General features: G+C 40.2%; 1 protein-coding gene across 2 annotated transcripts in view; it reads right to left on the bottom strand.

Annotated features, from left to right (window-relative positions):
• The window catches only part of PPP1R12A (protein phosphatase 1 regulatory subunit 12A), a 117933-nt gene extending 96574 nt beyond the window's left edge, over positions 1-21359 (bottom strand). The window contains exon 1 of one of the 2 annotated variants that reach the window (XM_061369375.1): positions 20961-21359. In XM_061369375.1, the coding sequence (XP_061225359.1) occupies positions 20961-21197 (237 nt within the window). In that variant the 5' untranslated portion in view covers positions 21198-21359. The remainder of the gene's footprint in view (positions 1-20960) is intronic. The other variant, XM_061369376.1, reaches the window with a different exon arrangement.
• Between the last annotated feature and the right edge of the window lie 411 nt (positions 21360-21770).

The raw sequence follows: 21770 nt of genomic DNA, 5'->3' as shown, positions 1-21770 counted from the left end.
CTTAGGAGTAAAAGTTCTGGTTAATTTTCACTTCCTCTTGGGAAACCAGGTGACAAAGCCAGTTTTCTGTAATTTGGAACTCATCTGGATGTCATAAAACCAGGAGTTAGTTCCTCCCATGTTAGAAGCGTGTTTAGGGATCACTGAGGTAACAAAAGACGTTACCTCTGCCCAGCTACAACATGTACTGCAACATAAGCTCCGGCTATTGCTTTGGTAGGAGGTACCTGCTGTGTGCCTAACAGGTACCTATTGTACTGCAGACTGTAACATCCCAGAACATGACTAGGTAGTTTGTGCAGAATATTCTAGTTAGTTTTAGTTCGGCAAAAGTACAGTTAGAGCAGCCTGAATCAGATAGGAATCCAAGGAAAGAAGCACATTACTGCTAATTTGATTAATACCATTCTTTATATGAGACATCTATGTACTAGCCTCACTCATAACTATGAAGTAATGAGTCCCTAATTACAGCAATTTCCCATATTAATGTTTAATATTTAAAATTAGCCTATACTTAAGGTCTTGAACTGAAGATACAATATCTAAATGAAGGTTAAATGTGAAACTGCAAAACATGATTTGTCTTGCTCATAAGGAAATGGCTTCTTTCTTTCAGATTTGTTTAGTCTACACCTTGGAACTCTGGCACACAGACACAACCAGAGAAGCTGAACAGTTGGTGGCCTTCATGTGACCAGCAAGCTCGTTTCTCCAAAGAAGTGTGCACCTATTGGCACAACCAGCAGAAGATGAGCAAACTAACACCATCCTTACTCTCCTGGTGACATTCTCAAGTGTGAAGCATAAGCTCCCACAGTTACATCGTAACTTAATCTCAGATGACTACACTTACATTGGCTTATGGTTCTTGATACATGGTAATAAATGACCAAATCAAACCATGAAATCCATTTGGCAAAACTGGGGAATTTTAGGGAGAATTACACATGAACACTATGACTGAAGCACTTGGGTAGCTGGAAAACCAGCAGAACAGACTGATCTTCAACCCTGAAGTGCTTAAACTTAGCTTCTGTTTTAAGGATTACTGTTTGCCTTTTAGCTAAGTTCTGTTCTCAACTTGTACAGTCATTTTTTCCATTACTGCAAGCTACTTTGTTTTTATTGGATTCTTTTAGTCTAAGCATGTTCAGAACATCACAAGTTCAGAACTACAGTTAAAGCAAGATAAAGTTTGCTGAAATTAACAAAATGAGCTTGAAGCAAGAGTTACAGCCCATCTACTTTAAAAAAAAATTTGTACAATATTTAAAACACAAAAATACAGTTTAACCCATTCCTTCCTTGTCATCAAGTGACACAGAGCAACAGTTTTAGCACTTCTTGAGTGGATTTGAGGGACCCAACATTCAGATTTTTTTAATCATGAGCAATCTTAACTTCCACCATCACAGCTGCCCGAAAGTAATTGACTGTGGTGTTTTACTGCCTCAGGATAAATGGAAAATTCTAAACCCCAGCAAAACAAAAAGATCCTCTCATTTGTCACATGACAAATAAACCCCCAGAACAGCAAGATCATTTATTTCTTTAATAGCTATTGCATTAAATATATGCATACACTGTTGTAAGAAAACCAGTTTACAGGACCAGATAATTCACATATGCAGCAGTGTTCCAGTTTTCAAGGAAAAAAAAAGCCAAAACAAAAACCCCAACATGTTTTAAAGATGGAGTAAAACCCTGAAGAAATTCTGAATAATAGCTCCTGCCCAACTTCTCTAATTAAACTCAACAGGTAAGGAAAAAAAACAAACAACCCATGACAAAGCAAAAACTGAACAATACAGGAACACAGGACTTTTTTTTTTTTACCCCCAGTATTAATATAGTGCCCCTCAATTCAGGTACAAATTCCAATGAAGTACAACATTTCTGACAGAGGTGATAGAGAGTAAGACAAAACATTGCTTTCCTTCAGCAAGCAGCTGACATTGAAATGCAAACTAATGTAATTTTATGTGTTTGACTGTATTCTTCCTTCCCAAACTTCCCATGTGTCTTCCATTATGACGCACTGTAGAGCAGGAAGGACATCTTCAGAGGTCTGTACAGAGCCTAGGCAAAGTGAAGCCACTGTTTCACTAAGAATTTCTGCTTGGTCTATACATCAGGCATATCAGGGCATTACAGCAGTTAACTTTCTATTACTATTCCACCTAGGAGCTCTAGACATAGACCAGGGTCTTCCAAAGAATCTACACCCACATCTGTGGAGCAAGTCAGCTTTCCGGAAGAGAGGTTTTTGCTTCAGTAGCCAAAAAAAAATGTATCTGCATGACTGTAGCAAAAAAAATAGGAGAGTCTCCAAAAAGGAAATAAATAAATAAAATAGTTGGTGCATTAGTTAGCACACCACCATAAGTCCTGAACTCCACAAACAATACTGCTGAAGAAGTATCCTGGGCACCTCAATTTCTGCATCCAATTATAAGAACAAGTATTCAAAGCAGACAATCTAAACCATCATCAAAGAAAACCTTCTGCTCAAACTTATTTTTCATCAAGCCAGGGCCCCATATCTCTTATTTGCACATTTGACACACAAAAAACCATAAAGCCTAAAGCCAATCTAAAGACATATATTGCTGAAAACTCTAGAGAGGTAATGTAAGATAACCTATGTATTAAACAAAGATTCGCTAAGTTATATAGCACTTAGGAACAGCATTTTACATTGCTGCTTTGTGGAACAAAGACTACTTTGCTATAAAAAACTTGTTACTCTTTTCACATTAAAGATTTTCTGTTCAGTATGCCACTGCCTTTCCTCCTCTCCACTTTCAGTTTCCCTGCTTTGTACATTATGCTTTTCAGGAAGACCACTTCAGATGAGCACAACTTCTGTCCAGGCAACTTAGCAGTAGGTGGAAAGATTATAACACAGCCTACCTACCTGCCAAAGAAGATCCAGGAATAGGCTGAGCAAAGAAGTATCCCTTCCCAACAGACTAAGGCTTGCATTTAGACCAGAGAAAAACGCCTTGCTTGGACTGACTGAAGCAGGAAAGATCACACCACAGGCTATCAAGGTAAACAGAAAACCAAACAGCATTGTAAAATTGTCTCTCTGGTAAACATACATATTTAAAAGAAGAGCAGTTCAAAGATCATCTTACTGCTTCTGGCAAAAATGGGGAGAGCAGGGATCAAACCAAAAAGGCCAACCAGAATATAGCAGAAAACAAGACGATTGGTACCCAACTGCAGTAAATACCCAGCCTCTAAATATTTACTAGCCTTCATGGCCAAGGATCTGAGGAAGTCAGAATTCCTTAGACCCTATAAATCAAAAGCCACACAAATCAGTTTTGTTTGGGTTTGTGTTTTTTTTTTTGGGGGGGAGGGGGTTTGTTTGTTTGTTGTTTTTTTTTGGGGGGGGGCCTTTTAAGCAAGTATCTTCCTGATATTTCAGTGGTAGAACTAGCACAGTTTTCCACTAGACACTCAACAGCCAGGTACTTTATATACTTTAAATGCAGCCCACCTCATAACAGGAAATAGTATCTCATTCACCCTTGACTGTACTCCTTGACAGCTGAATCAGAGAGGTTGTGAAAGCCATGCAAGGGTAGCTTCTTGTCTGTGAGACCCAGTAGAAGCCTTTTATTTTTTTTTTTTTTAAATATATATATAATTTAAACCAAACCACAGTTCTACTTTGTCTTCCAGCTTCTTAATGGTCCTCCAAAAGACCACTTCCCACCAAAAAGAATTCTTAGGCTGACCTAGTTATTGGGAAAGGATCCAAACCATTCTGCATATGCATGACACTGCATTAGGTTTTTAGTAGCCCTAGGCTACAAGAGCCTTATTTCTTTAAAGGCAAGGTTTGAACACAGCTACCAGGAATGCAGTTTGAGGAGGCCACACAGTTTTTCTTCCAGCTTATGTAGGACCATTGGGAACATCACCAGAGCTGTCTGGTAATTTGCCTGCATACATCCTTAGTTCTGCCTTTGCATAAAAGTCAGATTTTGGTCAAAAACAAAACCTGAAGTACTGCTAGTTGCAAGTCTCCATCCAAACATAAAAGACACAGCAATCTTTCACATAAGACTGAAAATTTCTGCATCAGTTAGATGATATAGTCCCCCAGGAAAAACACAAAACACTACTAATAGCAGTAACACAATTTCACCCAGTTTTTGTCTTGGATTTCCAAAGCTAAGCCAAAGATGGAACAGGAAGTCTTCCATCTAGGAAAAGACATTTATACTGAGCCACAGTGGAGCATGGATTCATGGAGTAATCATTTATAAGCATGTAGTTTCTGATTTCTACTTTTAACAGCCCTTTTAGTTCAGCAGTTCCACACTGACCTTTCAGGATGCAGGTTATCAGAGTCACTGCCGCATGCATAGGAAAACATGCACACAAACTTATCAAACCATCCTAGTTTTCTGCCATTCAGTCTGCAAGAGCTGATTAAATGCAAATTAATAATAACTCCCTGAAACAGCAGCCACAGAAGCAAAGGTTGCCGGACGGAAAGAGCTTGTTGTTTTAGGGGAGGATTATGAAGATTTAAAAAAAAAAAAAAAAAAGCCCACAACAACAGACTCTGGGTATTAAGCTATGTCCTCATAGAAATACCTGATGGATTTATGGAAAATACCTTTAAATCACAGATGAAAATCAAGCGGGAAATACTGGAATCAACTGTAATTTGGCTGTTGAACAGAAGAACAAAGTTATGACTTTGCCTCAGTATTTGCCTCTTGGAATTCACTGCTGCCTGGCTGCCATTTCCACCTGCAAAATTAATAATTTCCATTTTAGGGGGCTAACTTGCAGAAGGTCAGAACGATCTGGCTATCCTTGATTACATATCGTGGTTGGTTACGAGCTGAAGGATCTGCTTGTGCCAGTAATGCACAAAATATAATTTAAGTTATTTCAGCAAAGCAAGTATACTGGAACTTCATCAGCTGAGGCAGACGCTGCCCTATACTTAAATACTGAGATTCAGCTATTAGCGGAGAATTTAACATCTGCTTCCAGCAGTTTTACCTGAAGTGTTAGATGAAACTACAAATTCAATAATCCCATACCCAGTAATGGTGAGTAAGCATTTCGGCTTCATACAGTCAAAGACTCCTCTGTCATCAAATTCAGTAGCATGTACAACATGCATTTTCCGATTTGCAAGTGTAGAACATCCATTCTTCTCCTTCCCCACAACTCAGGGGAAAAAAAAGGCACTACTGGTTCATAACAGTGGAAATACAAAGTATTACAGGTACTGACATAATATAGGAAAGAATTACGGCAACACAGTAAAATTCACAATTATTTCACTGTATGTGATATGTGTATTGAAATCACAGGTCAAACTCAACACAAACGTAAGTTAGAGGACAAAACTAAAGCTTGCCAATTTGAAAATTCTTCTAAAAATTAAAAAAGTTACTGTTGACATATTTGTTCGAATTCCGAAGCTCAAAAAGGACATTCTAGAAGTTTACTGTATCAAAGATTCACCAACATAAGTAAAGCCAAAAGTGTAACTATTTATGGCTGAAGAGCACAGTGAACCAGCAAAGCACCTGTACCATTTGTTAATCAAGGCTGTCAAAACTCTAGTAAAAACAGTATGGAGATCTAGTAATAACATGGGGATACTGCAGGTGAATTACACCACCACCTGAAGGTTCTAGAGCACACTTGCCTATTCAACCCTGATGTTCATGGCATTCCTTGAGTTCAACAGACTACATGGCATGGACACATCTCCTCCTAATAACTGCAAAGAAAAGCCACTCAATGTTAAGAATTATTAACCATAGATGTAGCTTACACTTGAAGTGGGAAGGGATAAAAAGATATACACTTAACACCATATTCATTACAACAGCCTGTTTTAAAAAATACACTACCACTCTTCAGGCTAGAAACTGAAAGTTATTGAAGTGGAATAGATCACAAAGGCACCTCCAAATAGTTTTAAAACTACACAATCAAAACCATTATGAGTTTGCTCTTACCTATAACCTCTTGATACTTGCAGATAAAGAACATGCATTTCTGTTGCAAAAAACATAGCTTTTCTTCTCCACAGTTGCTTATAATTACAGCATCTTCTGCAGAAGTTTTTCACTTCATATGGCAGCACCTACAGCCTTTACCGCAAACAGTCCAATCTAACATTTTGCGCTCCCTCATTCAGTGAGATGAAGCACTTCCCTTTGTTTCCTGCTTCTGTAGATATTAGCTGTGACAGAACCAAAGGGACAAACATGATGACAAGTCAAAACCCCCAGGTTAAACAGGCCTCAGAATACACATTCAAATAAAAGCAAAGTAGCCAGAACTACTGGCTCAACTACCAGAATGCATGCCCTGCTGGCTAGAGAGGTTTCTCTTCACATTATGGACCTGTCCACTTAACTAGTAACCTGCTGCCTGATTATATTTTTTGGTTTAGACATTGCTCCAATCTGAAGCTGTAATTTTGCAAATTAAGTGCTGGTGTCATCCTCTCCACTCCCACAAAGCAGATGGGACAGACAAATTACCTTTCCCTATTTATTCCAGCAGGCCACCAACAGTCTGCTACTCACCCTTTGTGCACCAGCATAATCTTGTAAGCAGCAACTTCCATTCTTTCAGCATCCTCTTCTAAATTGGCAAATTATTATTGTTGTATGACTAAAGTGTTTCTGGGAAATAGGTAATTTTTCTCCAAGAGACTGATTATTTTCACAATACTCACGGGTCATTAACTGCTTTTCTTCCTAAGCATTATGTTTTCAAGAAGTCAAGTTCCACCAGCTGATAAAACTCAGTAACTGAACTGATGTATATGGAACTTTAAGTCTTATATTCATAAATAAAGATAATTATAGAAAACCCACATGCTACACTGAGCCTAAAGCAGGCAAATTATTTGCATCTTAACATAAGAATTTAAGTTCTTATATGAAACTTCTGAAGTCACAGCATTACTAAAATGAGACATCACCCAGAAATATTCAAAATTAAGAAAGTAAATAACCTAACGGAGTCATCAATATTCTCAAGGAATCAAGACTCACTTGAAGTGCCAGAGGCATTTAACAATATATAAACTGAGACTGACAAGAGCAAGAGTTCACAGAAATCTTGGGTTCACATAACGGGCTTCACAGGAAAACCTCGTCACATTCTACTATTCCCTGCATTAAGCAGAGTAGAAACATTTCAGAGAAATTCATAGTGCAATCATGGTGTCCAGGGTTCAAACAGCTTTATGTCTGGAGGGGTGGGGTGTCATCTTATGTGTGATCATGAAGTGGAGCAAAGATGTAAATATCCTGTGTCCTGATGGTTGCCAATACTACCAAAGAAAGAAAACAAACCTGTGACAGACCTTTCTTGAAGGAAAAAAAATCAACACAGAGCACATGCTGGGTTTCCATAAGCATTAGCACCTTGTTAAACTCTCTACAGATGAAGACTTCAATTCAGAGCCTGCTTTTATACCTCTAAAATCACAACTACCAAGTAGTGATTATTTATTAAGAATAATTTGAAATAATTTGATTATCAAGATCCAGTTTCTATAACTTAAGTAGAGCAAGGAAACAGGAGAACAGAAAAAGGGCAGTTTACCTGAGTTAAAAAGAATTCCTGTCACTGTTCTATCTTATAATCAGGGAATATTTTCTACCCCGTTTTACCCACTGCTCACCTTTGCGTAGGTCAAATACCTTCTTCAAAGAGCAACTTATGCAACTGTACAATGTAATATGGGTCTTATGAATCAGACAGCTACCAAAGATATGTATAGAAGTGTATTGATAAAAATGTTAGTGATGTCATTCCTAGTTAAGTGACACTCCTCAGTTTTACAACCTGTCACATGAGCTCAACCGCCAAACATCTGACACCAGATTTTAAGCCATATCTTTTTTAAAAATTGAAGATCCTACCTAAAGGCTTAAATGGTTTTAATATCCAAGTAGTATTTGTAATTCAAGCTACAATAAAGCAGATAAAGCAGCACAAATCAGTTGACTTAGGCTGATATTTGTTTAAATTCTGCATAAACACCTTCCAAGTATTAACAGAATGCAGAGCATGTTATAATCAGATACATTATCAGCAGTGAAATATGACAAAGCAAAATGAACAGGAAAAACATCAGGAAAATTCTTCTATTCTCAAGTCATTTAACTTAGCAATAGAATATAAATCATAGAGAAGAAATTAAAAGTGCTTGAAATCCTAGAAGAAAGAAATTAAGACAGCAAAGCCTTCCAAACACAGTCACATGACTTTGTCTTGAAAAAGACTTCAGAACTCCTTACTATATGTACAGGTAAGTGAACAGCTGCTGAGATACAAAGTCCCTGGAAGATCTCCAAAAAGGGGGAAATTACACATCAGCTCTTCAAGCAAGCACTTGAGTCATATCTCAGTGTAGTTGATGATAAACTATGTCACTGAAGAATCTATGACTCTGATGCCAACAATGCTTCTCAGCAGAAAGCTGCTTTTAAGTGCTGTCTGGATTTTTATTGGAATCCCCATAGTTTGCATGCCTTCAACTTTTATTGATGCTTTTTATTTATATGCCATATTTTTAAAACAAAAACACACACACAAAAAAAACCCCACCACACTTAAATGGAATCATAGGATTCCATTTGCCTTTGGGTTGCAAGGGACCTTAAAGATTATCCACTTTCAACCCCCTTCTACTAGACCAGGTTGCTCAAAGCCCTGTCCAACCTGGTCTTGAACACTGCCAGGGATGGGGCAGCCACAGCTTCTCTGAGCAACCTGTTCCAGTGCCTCATCACCCACATAGTGAAGAATTTCTTCCTACTATATAATCTAAATCTACCCTCCCAGTTTAAAGCCATTCTCCCTTGTTCTGTTACTACATGCCCTTGTAAAAAAGTCCCTCTCCAGATTTCTTGCAGAACCCCGTTTAAGTACTAGAAGGCTGCTCTAAGGTCTCCTCAGAGCCTCTGGACTTGCTCCTATATGTCCATGTCCTTTTTATGCTGGTGTAAGTTTAACGGCACTTTGCATTAGGAGCTAGCAATTCCTATTGCATTCAAGACACAGCACACTTCTCAAACTGGACAAATAGAGTTCATATGTATAGCTCTCAATTGGTAGATACTAAATAAGGCAGCTAGATAAAGACAGCAGGTAATCAGCCATAAGCCTCTGGTTAGCTTACCAAATATAACCAGGTACTGAATTTTGTAGCTGCAACTTATATTTCATATTTAAATGATCTTTTCAAATTCTCCACTGCAATTGCTGATTAAGAAAAACTCCAACAGTCATTTTACTCTAGAACTGTATTCAATTGTACTGAAAACTGTATTAAATACTTATATTAGTCTTCAGTAAAGTTTGTTCAGGATGGTAGCTTTTCTTGAAGGGAGAAGAGAAATGACACGTTTGAGCACGAAATTCTTACTGAAGGCAATGTGACATTCAAAGACTTGGGGGAAACCTCTAGGCTTAAGCAAGACCAAAACCAACAAACTAAACCTGAATATGAGCTAACCTATAACTAGTGAGAAGATAAATCAGTCCTTCTTAGGCATGTTAAGACAGTACCACAGAATCACCTAGCTCTTCAAGCCTACCATGCATGTTTCTCCAAACAATTTCCATCATCTGCAACATACTCAGACCTATTGATATCGTATAGCTTTGATTTTCTAGGGACTGGGGAGGAAGAGTATTGTCTAAGAATTTAGATACACTGAATGAACTCTAGCAACTAAGATATTTTATTTTTTTAAATATAAAAGGCAGTATCTCAAGCTGTCACAGAATAACTGCATGACAAAAAAAGGCTAAAAGGACAGTTAAATGGGAATAGGCTTTTCCTCCCAGTGACATAAATACCTTCTCCTGCACGTTCTCCTTCATAAAAACAGAAGTTATATCTGACATGCTGGCACTACTAAAGAGGCAGAAGTAATCTATCATACCATCATGTAAACTGAATATGCGATACTAAATATTTCTTCCCAATTAATCGTAGTTATCTAGCTACAATTATCCCTAAATGAAGTGTAGTCTTCTCTAGAGGGAGAAAAAGGCAGAAATGCCTTATCTGCTTTTAGTTTTTTTCTTTTAAGTAACCTCATGATAAGACGTCATTATCTTTAACATTTCTTACACGTGAGGATGTGGATTCCAAACTTGACAGTCTTATGAAATTAGATTATCATTGCTACTCATTAGTACAAAGCTAGCCCATTAGCAGGGAATTAGTTAGGAATTACTAATAGACAACTACATATAGAGGTTAGTGCTAGCATAATCTAATTCAGGAACAATTCTCTAGAGGAAATTAGTGAAAGGATGAAATCCCCCACATCTCTCATGCTACTTTTAAGAAAGTAACAGCTCTTTTAAACTGTAATTTCTATATACAAGCAGCCAGGATTGCCCATGTTTCCATACTTCACATCAGTATCCACAGATGCAACCAGCACTGGTATATGTTGCCAAAGCGTTAAGTTTCTCAAGACAGCCTATTCCTGGTTTTCAACTACAGCTCCTCGTAGGCCTTTCTTCTCATAAAACTATTTAAATGAATATAGATTCCCATTTTACATTCATTATTTTTATATCTGGAGCTATCTGTGTACCAAAACAAACAGCAGCAAGTGCCACATTTTCAGCAGTATTTATTTGTAGCAAATTTTTAACAAGCAGTAGAGAGGTATTCTAAAAATCCAAACACAACTTGAGCCTGCAAATGCAGAGCTTTAATTACAACCAACACTTTTGACTACGTTATGGAGAAGTACAGCATCCCCTTCAATTGCTGAGAAAACAATTGGAAAAGAGCTCGCTCCCCTACTGCCACATCTTCTTACAGTGGTCAGTAACAGCTAGAACATTTTGCAAAATATGTACTGTATTTCCTAGCATTCACACCAAAATTCACGTTGCATTTTCCTTTGAAATTGCAGCTTTTAAATCACCACTGCTATATTTACATACAGGGATAGGTAAAACTTGTTTATACAGTAATTTAATGAGCTTTCTTTGAAGTCACATTTGACAGATGAGGCCAAAGCCAGGTAGACTGTGACTAAGATATGACATTGCAAATGGCAGGTAAAAATATGAAGAAACTATTTCACACAAAACCAAGTTTGAGGGCAGCTCAACTAAAACAGAGAGCAGTCATATACTTTTAAGTGACTGCCTTCAGTATTTTACAAGTATATTACAAGCATATTACAAGCATAAAGCACAAGGGCCTCCAGGTCTGTTAAATTACTTCTTTAGGGAAATGGAGAAAAGTTGTTTCTTTTCCTAAGCATACAAATACCTGATAAGCACTGTGACATACATGGATTGGCATTTAATACCACTATTACACATGTAGCCATACAGAGAAATACAAGCGTAGCTATACAAGAAAGACATGCCAAACATTTGGCTAGATTGTCTGCAAGCAAGTAGAAAATGAGTGAACAGAAAGCCATGTCTAGAGTGACAGACAGTACCCCAACTCACAAGACCCTGTGAGTGAAACCTTCCACCCCCTCCCTGCTCTGCAATACTCAGAAGCCAAGAAACTGCCATTACACAAAAATTCTCATTTCAAAGATGAAAGTGTTTAACTTTTATTTTCAGCTGAGTAGGCGACAAAGAGAAAGCTCCTTGTGGATGAAATTTTAATAATTAGGACCTAACATAATTCACATGGCAGTAGTTGAACAAAGTAAGTGATAATGCATTGTACAGTTTGGAAAGCTTTCTAAAACACTGGTTTATATGATTTTATAGAAATAAGACTATTACTCAACAACAGCAGTTCCAATCTGGCCCACAGGCACAGTGATGTTACCCTAACCTTTGGTTTTCACTTTGATTAAAACCTAAGGCAATTCATTTCTACCCAAGTCTGCAACAAGTTTAACACCTAAAGCACCAGGCTGGACTGATTTGAAAACATTTCCAGAAAACAGGTTAGTAAAGCAAGTTCAAGAGGTGCTGACCTTTTGTGAGTAGATTTAAAAAAAATAACTTAATGCTGCATCAACAATAAGCAGGGTTACTTACATTTTATGGGATACAGGGAAGGTAGTAAAAAATTAAGACTGATCAAAGAAATAATGTTTTAGATTGTTGCATCTCTGGGACTGGGGACATACTTTTGGAAAAGTCTCATTGATTTCTTTAAGATCATTCATCTGATTAAGCCTACTCTTCAAGTACAGTTGCATACATGCATGAACAGACTGCAAGCAGAAATACTTTTGTTAGAACTTAAGAAGAACATGCTTTGCAGCTTTAAAATAACAAAGTTTCTCCTTCAGTAATGAAAGCATAGGTTTTCAATCAAGAAGGCCAAAGCAAATTTCAGGACACCAGTAAGCCAAGGGTTTCAAAGCCAGAAGTCTACAATAGTATTTTGGTTTCAAAAGGGGCCCACAAGGGTCCTGAATTTGACAGAGGAATGAAGCTTCTCCGCAAAAGCTTCATCCAAGTTAAGTGTTTCAGGAGGTGGCACTGACCATACACATGTATCAGTGTACACGCATTTATCAACATACACACTTGTTAACTGTGTTCACTTCTGTTACCAGATGAACATATTGTTACTTTGCCTTAGACAAATACTCAATTCAAGTGAGAAAAAAATAAAAAAAAACAAAACTGTTAGGCAAGTTCATCCCATCAGTTTGAAGCAGACCTGTTAAGAAGCAGCTTTCATGTTGCTAACATTCATCTCGGTTATTCTGTGAAAGAACCAAAAACGTAGCAAGAAACTGAAATTCACACCAGAAGTGGTGCATATGTATCTATATATTTGTGGATATTTGAAATCCACAGCACAAGGCTAACACTTGCATGTAATCTCCTGATGCGCAAGAAACTTCAAGTACTCAAGTATGTATTCAGATGATACTTTGGTTACTCTTCTAGCTCCGCTATGAGGACAGTAAAACAGCAACTGCAGAACTAAGTAAATAATCACCCCAGAACTAAAACTCGCATAGTAATCACCACTGGCTGCTAACTGATCACATCAAACTCTCATAGTTTTAACTCAAGACTCCAAAATTACAATCATAACATGGGAAAATAAACCACAGGTAATTTCAGACTGATCAAAAATAATAATAAAAAAAATTAAAATCAGTGAGAGTTGGTCCCTGACAGAATGTTTTAAAGCTGGAACCATTTCTAACCCCCATCTCTTACAAATATCTGAGTATTAAAATAGATGGCTATGTGCTTGCTACAGATCAAACATAAAAGTATTCAGAAGTTACAGCAGTAACTTGGAGCCTTGCAGACAAACACTTTGTGTGCAGGCCCAAAATGAGGATGCATTTGTTGGTTAAGTTTTTTCCAGGGGGTTTACCTCTTCTTAAAGCCAGCTTCACTCTTCACTGTTTAACAGACCTTTACAAGCCATTAGTCTGAGAAATATACTGTTAATGGGTTAAGTGCTAACACCACAAAGGCATAAATGGGAAACAGTCTTCTTCAAAGACTTCATCATATTGCTCTAATATCAGTTCTGTGAATGAGTCCTCGAAGATTCAGGGTTTCCAGGATAAGCACAGAGGCCAGATTCTGTGTTCTCAAAAACCAACTGAAAGCTGGTCTTGCCAATACAAAGCATTAAAAAAAATAAATCTAGAAATACTTCCCCTCTGCCCCTAAGTACCCTGATCATCTTCTGCCTTCCTGTTCTATCCTTACAGTCCAGAAATTACTAGAAAGGAAACAGCTGAGGAATGCTGCCACTCTTATGCCATGCTTTCCATTGACTGTCATTTCTGGAATGCTTATAGGAAAGTAAAGGAGCTTGGAATGTCTCCACCCAGCCAGCAGCATCAGAAGCTGTCCAGCTTACCAACAGCTTCACTGTCTTGCCGCTGCACTCCAGTTTGCATTTTACAGTTGCCCAGATTAACAAAGAAAGATATTTTGTAAAGCACTCATATAAATTTTGTTAGGTAAATGTCCTCATACATTGCATGTCCAATATGCATATACTCTATGTTGAGAACACTGTATGACAGCAATGGGGCATAATTCACAATTTCTTGGTTGCAAGAGTCCCAGAAAGGTGTACTCATGCTATAGTTGTCCAAAACTACCACCACATTCCTTCCAGAACATATCAGTGTCTGATACGTTCAGAACATATTCTTGGATAAAATCTAAGTACTTGCTACAGCACATGCATGCTCCTCAGTTCCACTGTCAGTCCACTCTCAGAAGTCACAATGACACAGAAAGACGCAAGCCATTTTCTGGGCTCTTAATTTTTGAGAAGATTGCAATAAGCATCTTATTAGCCCAAATAACAACTTTGAGAAAGAAAGCGAGAGTATGAGCAAAGGGCAAATATGTGAAGAACTGGCCGAGAGCCTGTCAAACCATCTGTTCCAACTAAAATTCAGCATATGCCCTTAAGCCTGGAATGTAGAACCTCAGTTAGAAGACCTAACTGTACCTCTTGTAATGATTTATAGTGACTGCTTCTATCTCCTACCTTAAGATTTAGCTAACAAAATGAAAATTAATAATTTGGTAAAAAACAATACACTTGCTACTACAATGCCAACATCAAAAAGCCTCAAATCAAGCATGTTCACTTACATTTTATTCATACAAGAGCACACCTCATCTACTCTTACAAGTCCAGATGAGATGCTACAAGCTTTTGATGATTTATCATGGAGTGTTCTAACACCACCAAGAATATCCCAGTACACATAGAAAACCATAGATAAAGCCTTACTGTAAAAGCAGCATCAATGCCACAGTGAAATCCATAGCTAAAGACTGGCAGAAATTGTCCCCAGACATTAGCTTTGGTAAATACTAATGCCCTACCAGTTGAATTCATTCTTACATTGAACATAACTCTTCCTCCATGACTAAGTAAATTTAAGAAATTTGTCAGTTACACTAACATGGAAACTTCCTTTACTTAACTACTATATGCTAGAATTCACTTGGGTTGTTCTACTCCTGCACATGAAACATCCATAGCAATGGCAACTGCTATGTAACTAGGCACAGAAATCCCAGGTTCAAACTTGACAGGCCATGATAAGGCTGCAAAACACTTGTAGATATAAGCCTAAAAACATGAAAAGAATGTGACTTGTTTCTTTTATAAAACACCACACAGAACACAATTATTTTGAATGTGGCATTCAAATTTCCATTATTAAAGTATATTATGAAAAAAATCACATCTTCTTTCCTCTTCTTGTTTCCATTTCAAATGGGAAAAAAACAGAACACAAAACTTGGATGACAAGATCAGTAGGAAGCTAACAAGTACTTATTGTAGAATCTGAACCTAGCTACTGTAACTAGAGAGAAAGACCTACGGCTCGCACAAGAAACCTCTCCTATTACAAAGGGATTTCAAACAAATATGCCTCTGTATTCTAATCACTGAGTGAAGTCAACACTACACTTATTTCAAGACTCATTTGCTCTGCTTTGTCATACACATAGAGAATTAAGAAAAAGGGGGGAAAAAAACCAAAACCAACAGGATAACATAACAAAAGCTGAGCAAATGACTCCAAAATCCACAGTTGTGTATCACCTACAACAAGAACATTAGGAGGCTCAGTGGGTGGGAGGCCGTTTCCCCTCCAAACAATGAGATTTAAGCAACCTTTATGTACAAAAGAAAGTTCTTTTATTTGACAGTCTTGAAAAATCGGTAAGTTTACCACCATACACAGCAGTATTTTCACTCTCCAAACAAGGCAGTGCAGAAGTCATAGCTACGAGGTTACCAAGATAGCTTTGAGCTATTTCCATATCTTCCTTATCCTTGGTTGTTGGGTGCTACTGTTATGATTCAAACACCCTAGAGATTTAAGACTGTGGCAACCTGTTCTTTGCTCTTACAACTTGACATGCTCTGCATGCTGTGGCCCCAGCTCAAATATGTGACCTGTGTTATCATTTATCAAAAAGGATTCCAACAGCATAGCCTTAATGTCCTTTATCAAGTTCGAAGGCAAAGGGAACCAGTGTTGGTAGATTTTATGTCCCTTTTTCATCACTCCTTGCTGTCTGAAAGGGTGTTGTAAGAAGGACAACGGCTAATCCCAACAGTAACGACACCCTTTACCATATCAGGTACTATGAGCATACCACAGAGTCCTGAGAGAATTTTTCACTTAAGCCATTGCAGAAACTCCTTCAAAGGAAGGTACTTCTTATCAAAGAAATTAATCCCATGGAACTCACAGGAAATATTAAGACAGCAGTAACCATCCTCAATCAGTTAGAGAGAATGAGTGTTCAGCGAAACACACTTGTGAAGAGTTTCTCAGTATCTTAACTACTACTGAGGGATCAACATGGCAGGGCCCTACAGCAGTGGCATCAAATCAAAATTTCTATTTAACACTGCATACTGCTATGTCTGCAAACTAACACATAACTAATGTTGGTAAAAGAGTCTCACACAGATTCAATTTAGTACTTGGAACAGCTGCAGCAGGCACTGGCAACAAAGAGCTAACCTTTGGGAAACTTTGCTTAATTAAACTGGATGAAAAAGAAAAGAGCACATGGGAGCTTCCATAATGATCACCAATGACAACACCTATAGTACTTAATGATTCCCATGCGCAGCCAAGACTATTTCCTTTATCTTACTTCCAAAGCAGTACCCTCTACAGAAAAAAACACCCAACAAGATCAAGACAGCAGAACATGCTCCTTTCTATGTGATGGAATTAGGCCGCAGCTCCCACCTTCCTCACCCAGAGAGAATGAGGCCAAAAAACCAGGTTAGCATCTCCCAGGTCTGGGCAGACTCAAAGAAAAAGGGCAGCCACTAAACTGGCTGCATAAATTGTCTTACCTAACCACAGGCTAATCTCAACTGGCTTCTTTATCAGGAACGTGCAGGTGCTCCACAGTGCACACCCCATGATCCCAGGGGAGCAGTCTGCACAGGAAATCCAGCCTTCCAGGAAACTGGTCACACCACAGTCCCTCCCCACCACATGCAGCCTTCCTGTGGTGCTGCTCAGAAAGGGTAGGCTCCTCTATCCTGTACAAAGCTCTACAAGTTTAGGCAAACTACTTTGAGTAATTTCAGCAATAAATTCCAATCAGAGCTACTGAATCAAGGCATATTTCATGGAAGCAGAGGAAGAGTCCACGCTCTGAAGAATGATAGGTTCTAAGTTTTCAGTATAATCAGATTTAGTCCCCTGAATAAATATGCCTGCCCTAAAAGGGACCAAGATTTTTAGAAAGCAGTATATAGTCTCTAAGTTATTTCAGAAAATGCCACTTCTCAACCCCTCTGCAGAAACTATTAATCTGCAAGCTCATAGCTCACCTTTGGGCTTCTTTTTTCTCTCACATTCTCCTTGCATTCAATTGTTAAGGCAGATTAAAAAAAGCTGCACTATCTATAAGTTAGATCTCATCTTGCATGACAACTGTCTGGGAATGTACGATTTAAAAACAACCAACTTCAACCTCCACTAACTAAACAGAGCAGACTCCAACTGTAAATTTAAGGTGCAACTTAAATGCAAGTTTTCTGGTCTTACAGACATACACACACTATAATACCTATGTAACAGAATACTGCAGCAGAATACATACTACCCTGCTGCAATATTCTACATTGTTTATATCTCCCACAGAAAGAAAACTGGTATACCTAGTTTGGTCCTTGGTGCTTAAGGCCTAACCTGAACTTACACTAAAACAAGTTCTTACAGAGAATGACATTTGAACCCAACATTACATAGAGGAATAATAATCATCACCTAATGACTTATTTTTCCCATTCTGCAAGATCTTTAACTCACAGAAGTTTTATCTGATGCGTCCTCAGATATGATGTATTCCAGTCCACTCACTTATGCACATGAAAATTTAAAACAAAATCACTTACTGGCACTGTCAAAACATGACTAAAGTACCTACATTATATAGATAGATATATATATGCATGCATACACATAGATACACACACTCTCCCCCTTCCTCCTCTGAGTTAGCAAGCCAATTATAATTTTTTCTTTCCCGTATGTATTAAGAAAAACAATATTACATAAAGCTTTCTGATAGTGATGGCTTTCTACCCCACTGATATCAGAAAAGTTTAGTTAATGGCTTTAGTAACAAAGCTTGATGCTCCATTAAAGACCAGATCTGAAGTTCACCAGAATTTCAGGATTAATGGTAGTTTCCCCTTAGCACTTCCAACTACCTGGGCCATGGAAAAGAAAACACCACGTATGTTTCTGTCTGTAACTGTCATATCTAGCAGAAAAAAAAAAGCTGACTAGTATGTTAAATATTTAACTCTATTGCTATTTCAGACACATTCATTGGTTCTCAATAACAAAAAAAAAATTTTGATGCAAAACAAAAAGGCCACAACCCAAAAAAAGATAAAGTGACTCTGCTGAAACAAATGTATTCTGATGAGCAGTAAAGTTTACACAGGATCTGACAGGCAATAACAAAACAACAAACCACAAAGCAACAGCAAGCCATGGCAGTCTTAAGCACAACAACACGGACTTCAGCACAATTGACATCAGTCAGTCAAAATTCTATCAGGAAGAATGACTGATAGAAGGTTTTGGAGAGTTTCCTTTGGGAACAAATTAAAGCTTTGTTCCATGCCACAGCCAAGACTGATAAAATTAATTCATGCTATAAACTGCACCATGTAGGATTTGCACCTTTTATATGGCATATTAGAGAAAAATAAGATTTATTGATAATAACAAAGTGAAACCATTCACAGTTGAGTCATGAGCAGGGATTTCTTATATGCCTTTTTTTATAGCAACAGGAAATGCTCATTTACAGGACCATCTCAAGACAATTATAACTTCACAACTGATCTTTTATTTGCTTTTTCATGTATCAAACCAGAAAAGGCTCTTCAGTATCACTGAAGGAGGGGAATAGGAAAGGAGGAGAAAGCAAGTTTTAGCAGTGATGTAAATCCTCACTTCTGTTCCCTTAGACTTTGCCCTTCAAAACTGCAAGCTGACTACAGGTAAAAAGAAGGAGAGAATAAGCTCAGAATGATCTTGATGGAGGTTTTGTGGTATATAGCATCATAAACATTCTGAAAATGTATTCTGGATTTCACAAAGAGGGAACACCATTCATCTCATATTCTAACAATAGAGTTAAATCAAACGTCATCCTTTCCTACCAATCACTGCAGTACAGTAACTCTTGGACCCAACAATCTAACCAGTTAAGGTATGACTTATGATACAGAGCTATCCTGGAAGCATTAAGCAATCATAGCTTGATTAGAGAACGCTAAATACATAAAACATCACTGTGAAGTGACAAGCTAGCCTGAAGTCAGGTAACCGTGCTGTAGTAACACGCTGACAGCCTTAACACCACCACACATGCATTCTTCCAGTTCAGTTCACAACTGAAAGTAAACCAGTACCCTTCACAGGGGAGCAAGCGACAACTTATAGGAAACAGAGTAAAGACTAGCAGAATTCTCTTAAGTTCAGGAGAAGATTCTATACAGGACTATGGGGAAATGTACATATTTGTAGAGCCTGACATCCTTGAAAAATTTATATGGGACGGATAAAATACATTAAACAAAAATGAGCTGGTGAACTGAAGAAAAGCAATGTGGAGACATATATAGTTACCTCACCTAACCATTTTGGGAAGATTTCTGCTTGATCAACCTACATCTCAATCATTAACAGATTTCTTTTTCAAGCTACTGGACAAACTCTAAACTTAAGATCAATAAGCTAGCCTGTCAAATACCTTTTTTGCATATGTTTGGTTTTGCTTTTTGGATATGCAGTGAATCTAATATTGTGTGGAAGCTTTCAGCTTTCTAGAGAAACAAAAACTATTCAGGCAAACCCGCATTATCTCCGGATTGCCACAGCCTTTCCTTATTTGGCTAACGTTTTGAGATTCCAATCAGACTGCTACGAAGTTCAACATGCACAAAGCATCCATTTTGAGGAAACTTCACAGCCAGTTTCCCTTCCATTCCCCCCCTACCCCAACTGAAAGATATCTCCCTCTGCACCAGCCCCCCCTCCCACATACCCGCGCCAGAACAAAGCAATATGGATTCGTTTTTTAACTGCTCTCCAACGTACAGAAGAAAAAGGTAAAGAGCCCTGCTCCCCTTAAAGTTTAGCTTTCACACTGCGGCAGAAACCATCACTAAAGAAAGCAAGAAGCTCGTTATTCATATACGTTTCTATATTAGGAACAAAACACTGGCTCCCCTTAGAAACCGGGGAGAAACAGACGATCCGTCTCTCTGCACGCCCTCCCGCACACAGGAGCCGGGTTTAATAGGCTCCACTGCTGCGAAACCGGGGGAACGAGGGAAGCAGGAAACTGCTACCGGGATCCCAGGCAAGAGGCAGCTGGGGGAAGCGCCCCCCAAGGCGAGCCCGCCTCCCTCACCTGCCGGCCACCACCCCTTCGCCGGGGGGCACCTGCCCGGCCGCCCCCAAGTCCCTCCCGAGGGAGGCGCTGCCAGCAGGGGAAACGAGGCGACGGGCAAAGCGAAAAAGGGTCACCGGCACCTCCTCCCCCCGAAAGAGAGGCCCAGCCGCCCCCTTCCGCCACTCGGCCCGCGGGGAGGGCGCAGCCTCCCGCTCCTTCAGCCCCGGTGCTCGGGCCGCTTCCCCGAGGCCACGGCCGGCCCGCCGGCCCCGAGCCTGACCCCGGCAGCCACCGCCTCCCGCCCCGAGCTGCCGGCCCCTCCCCGCCCCGACACCCCCCAGCGGAGGGGAGAGCAGCCGCCTCCGGCCCCTTCCTCCTCCACCTCCTCCCGGAGTGCACTCCGCCGGTCGGCCTCGCCCCCTCCCCTTCTCTGCCTGCCCAAGCCGTGCTCCCGCCGCAGAGCTCGGCTAGGTTCCCTCCCCCCGCCCCGCGGTCGGCGGGAACAGCTCCGCACCGACCTGGTGGAGCGCGGTGAGCCCATCCACATTGGCGTAGTTTATGTCGGCGCCCCGCTCCAGCAGCCGCAGCACCTCCTCAGTGTCCCCGCTGGAGCAGGCGGCCAGGAAGACAGCGCCGTCATCGAACTTCACCTTGGTCTTTTTGCGTTTGACCACGGGCGGCTCCAGGTCGGTCTCGGAGCCGATCCAGCGCTTCAACTGCTCGTTCCGCTTCTGCTTGGCGTCCGCCATCTTCATACCCTGCTCCTGCCTGGCCCCTCCGCTACGGCCGCACAGAGGATAGACTATACCGCCAGTATCCCACAGAGCACCGCGGCCCGTACTCGCCCTCGCTCGCTCACCCACCCACCCAGATGGAGGGCGCAAGGCGGGAGGCACCCGGAGGGGCGGGGCGGAGGCCGCCTCGTTAGCATAACACCGCGAGACTTCCGGGGGGTGGGACTTAGGGGCGGTGCGGGCGGTGCCCCTGGTGGGGGCCGGGTAGGGGTGTGTCGGTAGTGCCGGAGCCTGTGCGTATGTTGTGATTGGGACGGGGCCGCCCTGGTTTGCCTTAGCCCGGGCCCGTGAGTTCAAGAGTTCAGCAGCTCGCCCTGCCCTGCTGGGGCGGGAATCTCCGCCGTAGCCGGGGAACAGTCCGGCCGAGAGGCGGCTGGTGGCGTGGCCCCGTACGGCACCCGCTGCCTGCGTGGGTCTAGCCCCCAGGGCCTTTCGTGGTTGCGCCTGCTGTCAGCGCCGAGAAAACCCACTCAGATAGCGATGGGGGTTTTTACAGAAAAGCGGTTATCACAGAAGGGTGACCAGGGATGTGCT

The sequence above is a fragment of the Neopsephotus bourkii genome, unplaced genomic scaffold (assembly GCF_033783945.1).
Source record: "Neopsephotus bourkii isolate Nb327-2 ecotype Australia unplaced genomic scaffold, CSIRO-AGI_Nbou_v1 NB_1493, whole genome shotgun sequence".
NCBI classification, from domain to species: Eukaryota; Metazoa; Chordata; class Aves; order Psittaciformes; family Psittacidae; genus Neopsephotus; species Neopsephotus bourkii.
The sequence above is the reverse complement of the archived record's forward strand: the minus strand, read 5'-3'. Positions and strand labels throughout refer to the sequence as shown.